The 7,477-nt window shown below is 38.5% G+C and overlaps 1 protein-coding gene across 1 annotated transcript; it reads left to right on the top strand.

Moving 5' to 3' along the window:
• The first annotated feature begins 2,935 nt into the window (after window positions 1–2,935).
• Window positions 2,936–3,267, top strand: LOC118983074 (60S ribosomal protein L39-like). The gene has a single exon (XM_037040342.1). It carries the CDS (start codon window positions 2,936–2,938, stop codon window positions 3,089–3,091), a length of 156 nt encoding a protein of 51 aa, XP_036896237.1. The 3' UTR covers window positions 3,092–3,267.
• The last annotated feature ends 4,210 nt before the right edge of the window (window positions 3,268–7,477 follow it).

Consider the following 7,477-nt stretch of genomic DNA (forward strand, 5'->3'; position numbering starts at 1 on the left):
TACAAATAGTCTATTTTTAAAATTGTATTTATTTTTTTAGAGGGAGGGGGAGGGAGGAAAACAGAGAAATAGAAACATCAATCAGTTGACTCTTACACACCCTCCAACCAGACACCTGGTCAGCAAACCAGGCATGTGCCCTGACTGGGAATTGAACTGGGGACCTTTTGGTCTGCAGGACAACACCCACCCCACTGACCCACACCAGTCAGAGCTAAATAGTCTATTTTTGAACTTTCAACACACATGAACACTTTGATTTGACTCTCTTAAATAATAAACAGAAGTAAACTAAGGGAGTACATAATGGAGGATAGAGCATCTTGGCATTAACCCTTTGATAAATACATTCCCTTCCCCCTGGCACACACCAAATAAGCCAATTGTCCATTATTGTCTCTGTGTAGTTTATGAGGTAGCAAGTCACTACTGTGTATGGATGTGCCAGGTAATACACAGCCCAGGGTTTAGGAACCAATTCAAAGGGATCAGATCATCCCCATGTTCCAGGATTGCTCAGAAATAAAGGGAGACCCTTTATTAATGCCTTGTCATTACTTGGGAACTACATGATTGACTCCAAGGACTTCTTTTCATTTTCATTTTAGTTTTTCCAAATATATTGTAGATAATAGATACATTGTGGTGGTCCAGCATTGTAAAAGTTGTTAAATTGGTGCTCTTAAACAATATTTAAAATGACATTTTTATTAAGCTGGCATGAACCATGCTTCAAAATTGCTTTTAATATGACAATGTTTGCAGTTTACTATGCCATAAGTGCAGTTTGGCAGTGGAGTGTACATGAATATTTCATCTAGCACAGGCCAGGACTTTGTAATTATAAATAGACCTGTTCCAACAGACAGATGCTTGTGTCGCAAAGCAAATGTTCTAAAGTATGAGTAGCTGGGTAAAGGCTTGGAGCAAAGCAGACGTATGTGGTGTGTGTATGTACACGCATGCACAGGGACAAATGTGCACAAACCCAGGTGTATGTGCTACCCATAGAAAGTCATGATTTTAGGCACTGGGAAGGCTGAGAAGGCATCAGTAATATCAGTGACAGCTGTGACTCAGACTGTGTTACTTCTGTGGCACCCCATTGTAATTTGCTTCTCTTGTGCTGCTTCCATATAGGAAAAGAGTTTCTGTCTCTTGTCCCAAGCACAACCATACCTTTAAAACCTGATCAAATTGTACAGAGATCATCAAAGGGCTTAAGCAGGCTGCATGCTCTGCATTTTGCCACAAGCAAATTAATCAGCGAATGCAATTTTTCATTTGTCTTTCTTCAACATTATCACACGATGTGTATTGGGTATCAAGTCACCAGGTGAAACAACATATTGTATCAAAATGAAGTAAGAGTAATCATTGTCCTTCTTGTGTGGACGTCCAGTGAACTTAGCAGTCTGAAATTTTCACTGCTCTACCCATTTGACAATGGCTGTGAAAGACATGCATTGCTTGCCACATTTCTGCATGAATTTTGAGTTTCTTCTTCTCCCTGTGTTTGATTTGATGAAGGCAATAGAATACATGTGGTTGGAACACAACACACAAACAATGGTAATATAGCACATAACTAACAAGTTTTTACCTAATGGAAATTTTCAAAAAGACTAAATCCTCATCAATACATCCAAAAGGTACTTTTTTAGAATATCTCAGGGACTAAGAGCAGTCTCAGAAATATTAGTCCAACTTCCATTTACACATGTGGAAAAAGAGGTCCTGAATAGAAGTTCCAATGGTCTACAGCCTTGAGAAAAGAAAGCAGCTCTCTGAACCTGGTAAATACTCAAAACAAATCGTCAGAATGAGTGTATTTGAATAAAAAACAATGCCTTCAGGAGGAGTGTAAATTGCCACAAAGTTGTATAAATTACTAACAATTCCCTTGCTTTACCAATATAAAATCATTGGCAATGAGAAAATTTAACATCATTTAATAATAATTTTTCTAAAACTATTTTAAGCACTATTGGGTTAATAAATGTAAACTGTAACTTTTTTCTTTATGTAATAACGTGACATCAGTTTATAATAGTAAATGTGTTACTTGAGTACTTTATGTTCATTTATCAGTAGCCTTCATAATTTGTCCTTAGTCAGTGAAAATTACATGGATACAGTTCACATGAAAGAGAAAATACTTTTTTTTGAAAATTGTAAAGTACTGTCTTGGAGGATAATTTTCCTTTCATGCTGGTTTTGTTTTAAAGTTTCAGTTTGTTTTATTTTTACCTCTGAAAAAGTTATTACTATGCATTTGCTTTGTACCTTTGTTCATTCCACTCCAATCACAGGGTTTCTTTGCTCCATTACAAATTTCTTTTCTGTAGAATCAAAAGAAATCTGGCATAGAATTTATGTTTTCTAGTTTGCCTAAACTAATCTCATCCTTTGAAAATATCCCTGTATATCTAGTTTTCTTTGAAAGTGCAATTCAATTTGAAGCAGATTTAGAAAGTTTCTTAGCAAAACTAGACTTTTTCCCTCTTTGTTATATAAAGAAAAAAATTTCAACTAGTTTACGTAACTTGGAGCACAACTTAAGTTAAATTGTGTATTTTTCTTTCATACAGTATACCAAAATACAATATTAATGTTTGGCATTAGAAATTGTCTCAAAACAAATTCATAATCTAATAGAACTAATGTATCATTAATACTGCTAATAATAATTTATGTGTACAACCTTATATATCTCCACCTCTTGCACAATGCAGATCAAACCTGTCTCTTCTACTTCCTTTCCTTATTGTGCTTCATCTTCTACTTTTATTATTCAGCTTAAAGTTTTACCCCCTATCTTTGTAAAATGCTCTATATTGCAATTTGTTTGAAGGATACCATAATAAAAAAACATTTGGCTTCCTCCTCTCTTTTTCTCCGCCATTGTGGTCTATGAGGTTCATTCTTCTTCACCATGTCTTTTCACAAGACTTTCGGGATCAAGAGGTTCCTGGACAAGAAACAAAGCAGAATTGGCCCATTCCCCCAATGGATTTGGATGAAAATTAGTAATAAAATCAGGTACAACTCCAAGAGGAGACATTGGAGAAGAACCATACTGGGTCTATAAAGAAGGGCACATCAGAGATGTCTCATATATTTACGCTCTATTCTCATGTTGTCTGCCTCTTGAAGTCACTGAAAAGACCATCCTTGTGGAGACAGTTTGGCATTTTACTGGGAATTGGATTATTTTTTTCTTGACATTTTTCCTGCATTAGTAAGTTGGTTCATTAATAAATGTGAGACCATTTAAAAAACATTTGTAGAGTATTATATTCATATACCACTTTTCAACCCAAAAGATCCTAAATTAGTTCAGGAAGAATATATGGAGTAAAAATCTACAATCAGTCCATGCACCATCTCCTATTAACTTCCTTGGGAATTCTGTGTAAAAAATGATTACAAGATCACATCTCCTAAATAAATACTTTAATCACGTCACCCCTTCACTGAAATGTAGTCACCTCTAGGTTTGGACCCAGTAGCTATTTGAAAGCACAATACAATGCTGCACAAATTAGAATAGGAAATGAGGGAGATGATATTCAAAGTAGCAGGAAGTAGGTGTTTAATTATTGTTTGATGCATAAACTCACGCAATGCTATAAATAGCCTCTGGGCATATAAACAATATTTATAGGAAATTTCCTCTCTATTCCCTAAAAGAGAGGAAAGCAGTTGGGTGAAAATAAGTGACTCACTTATAGCTGAGCTAATATGTAAATAAAAAATTCCTTTTGGAGTGATTTCATTCTCCCCTTCCTGCTAAGCCAAACTAAAGTGAAAAATACTAAGAAAAATTTAAAAAGTAGCAGTTGACTTCCGGCCAAGATGGAGGCATAGGTGGAAACACTGTACCTCCTCCCACAACTAAATTTAAAGACAGTGAAGTTTTAGAAACAAAGACACAGCCAAAACAGTGAAAATTGAACTGTACGGAAGTCTGACAACAACGAACCACTCAGCCAGACCAGTGAGAGGGGCAGAGTCAGCAGCAGAGTGGGGTCGGGCAGGAAAGATCATTAGGTCCAACGGACCCAGGCGCGGAGGCAGAGGCGGAGGCGGTTGGTGGATCCCAGGTGTGGGGTGGCAATGGGTGGACCTAGGGAGGGCGCAGGGCGGCTAGCTCACTGCGGCACACATTCGAGCACAGATAAACCAAGCGACAGTGAGACAGACGGCTCAGGCTAGGGCCTCAGTGGGAATTAGAGCTTGAAAGCACCAACTGGAAAGACTTTCTTGGGGTCCAGGGGTCGGGAGAGGCTCCCAAACCCACAGAGAGTTCGTTGGAGAGACCCACAGGGTCCTGGAGAGTACACGGGCCCACACACCTGGGAACCAGCACCAGAGCGGCCCAATTTGCTTTTGGGAAGCCGCAGAGGGGACAGAAATCTGAGAGAGGGGGAGCAAAGCGCCATTTTCTTCCCTCTCTGACCCCGCCCCCACATACAGCATCACAACCCAGCGACTGGGTCGCCCCGCCCTGGTGAACACCTAAGGCTCCGCCCCTCATACACAACAGGTGCAAACAGACCAAACATTATGACTCAAGAACAACTCAAAGCCCCAGAGCCTATTATTTTTAGATTTTATTTATTTATCTTTTAGAGGGAGGGGAAAGGAAGGAGAAAGGGAGAGAAATGTCAATGTATGGTTGCCTCTCATGCATCTCCTGCTGGGAACTGGCCTGCAACCCAGGCATGTGTCCTGACTGGGAATTGAACTGCAATCGTCTGGTTTGCAGGCCCATGCTCAATCCACTGAGCTACACCAGGCAGGGCCAGAGCCTATAATTCTAAGTGACCAAGAAATAGCCAACTTTTCAGATGCACAGTTCAAAAATACTGGTGATCAAGATGCTCACAGAATTGGCTGATTTCAGCCACAAATTAGAGGAACATATGGAGGCTAAACTGATTGAAATGAAGGGAAATGCACAGGAAACCAACAGTGATGGAAAGGAAACTGGGACTCAAATCAAGGGAGTGGACCAGAAGGAAGAAAGAAACAACCAAACAGAAAAGAAGGAAGAATTCAAAAAAATGAGGAGAGGCTTAGGAACCTCTGAGACATCTTTAAACGTTCCAACGTACAAATTACAGGGGTACCAGAAGGGGAAGAGGGACAGCCACAAGTGGAAAACTTATTTGAACAAATAATAAAGGAGAACTTCCCCAGTCTGGCAAAGGAAATAGACTTCCAGGAAATCCAGGAAGCTCAGAGAGTCCCAAAGAAGTTGGACCCAAGAAGGAACACACCAAGGCTCATCATCATTACATTAGCCAAGATTAAAATGAAGGAGAGAATTCTAGAAGCAGCAAGAGATAAGGGGACAGTCACTTACAAAGGAGTTCCCATCAGACTGTCAGCTGATTTCTCACAAGACACCTTACAGGCAAGAAGGGGCTGGAAAGAAGTATTCTGAGTCATGAAATCCAAAGACCTATAGCCAAGATTGCTCTATCCAGCAAAGCTTTCATTTAGAATGGAAGGACAGATAAAGTGCTTCTCAGATAAGGTCAAATTCAAGGAGTTCATCATCACCAAGCCCTTATTATATGAAATGTTAAAGGAACTTATCTAAGGAAAAGAAGATAAAAAAATATGAACAGTGAAAGGATAGCAAACTCACAGTTACTAACAATCACACCTAAAACAAAAGCAAACTAAGAGGACAGCTAGATCAGGAGTGGAACCATAGAAATGGAGATCACATGGAGGGTTAGCAACAGGGGAGTGGGAGGAGGAGAAGGGGGGAGAAGGTACAGAGAATAAGTAGCATAGACGGTAGGTAGAAAATAGATAGGGGGGAGGGCAGGAATACTATGGGAAATACAGAATCTAAAGAACTTGAGACATGTGGTCATAAACTAAAGGGGGGAATGGTGGAGGAGGGGTGTGCAGGGTGGAGGGGAGTGAAGGGGGGAATGGGACAACTGTAATGGCATAATCGATTAAAATATATTTAAAAAAATAAAAAATAGCAATTGAAATGACAAAGGAGAAAAGGTATTTTAACGCTTGACTCAAACAAATTTGCAGTGAAAATGAAGATCAAGGAGAAGTAATCTTTAGAGGAATCCTCAACAAGGTCTCAAATATTTTCATAGATAATCTGAATAGTTAGGGGGCTCTAATGCCAACTGCAGCTAGTAACAATCATACCAAATGCCTATACAAAGAAACACAAATTCAAATATGTTCTTTTGCCTCTCTTCTTCCTTCACTATGTTTGAAAGGGCTGCTTCCTATATCTTCTACATTTTGGATTGATTTTCTGAACTATCTTCTGAGGTCTTCACATTACTCATTCTTTCCTGTGGCAACCACAATGCCCCCTTCTCTACATAAAAAAATCATTTATATAAGGGAAGTTGATTTGTCCCTTTCAGTTCTTTCAGGCTAACAAGTAAAACCATAAAAGAGAAAGAAGATAAATGACTCGTCTTAGATCACACAGCTCAATAGTGACAGATTCAAGATCAAGTTTCTTATACCTTACTGGGTTTAATCAACCAGCTCTACCAGAAGAACATCATTTAATTCATTTCTAATCAGTGTGGGTTATTGCATTTTATATAAAATACTAATCCAAAGTATGTTTCTACCTGATTTACGAACTTCCTCTAAACTTTTATTTTCATTGTTTTTATGAGGTAAAATTCACATAATGTAAAATTGACAGCCCTAGCTACTGTGGCTCAGTGGAGTGAGTGCCACCCTGCCAACCAAAGGGCTGCCGGTTTGATTCCCAGTCAGGACATAAAAATAAATAAATAAAATCTTTTAAAAAACGATTTAAAATAATTGACAGTTAACCATTTTAAAGTGTATCATTTAGTGACATTTATTACATTCTCAATATTGTGCAACTGTCACCTGTATTTCCAAAACTGTTTCATCATTCCAAAAGGAAACCCTACCCATTAAGCAGTCACTCTCTGTTCCTCCCCACTCCCAGCTGTCAGTAATCACTAATCTAATTTCTACATATTCCGGATGTTTCACATAAGTTCAATCAAACAATAATATGACCTTTTGTGTGTGGATTCCTTCACTTGCATGATGCTTTCACTGTTCATCCATAAACTGTATTTTATTCCTTTTTATGATTGAATAATATTCCCTTGCATGGATATACTACATTTGTTTATACATTCACCAGCTGACGGACAAATGGATTGCTCTCATTTTGGAGCTATTATGAATAATAGTGATAGGAACATTCATGTACAATTTTTGTGTACACATGTATTTCCAATGCTTTTGAGTATATACCGAGACATCTGACTCATAAAATAGTTCTATTTTTAGCTTGCTGAGGAACTGCCAAACTTTTCCACAGTGACTGAAACATTTTACAATCCCAAAAATACTCTCCATGGGTTCTAATTTCTCCACATCTGTGTCACCCAATTGGGTATAAAGTGCTATTTAGTAGTTTAATTCC

This window comes from Sturnira hondurensis, unplaced genomic scaffold, assembly GCF_014824575.4.
Source record: "Sturnira hondurensis isolate 20B ecotype Veracruz unplaced genomic scaffold, ASM1482457v3 Scaffold0002633, whole genome shotgun sequence".
In the NCBI taxonomy this organism is placed as follows: domain Eukaryota; kingdom Metazoa; phylum Chordata; class Mammalia; order Chiroptera; family Phyllostomidae; genus Sturnira; species Sturnira hondurensis.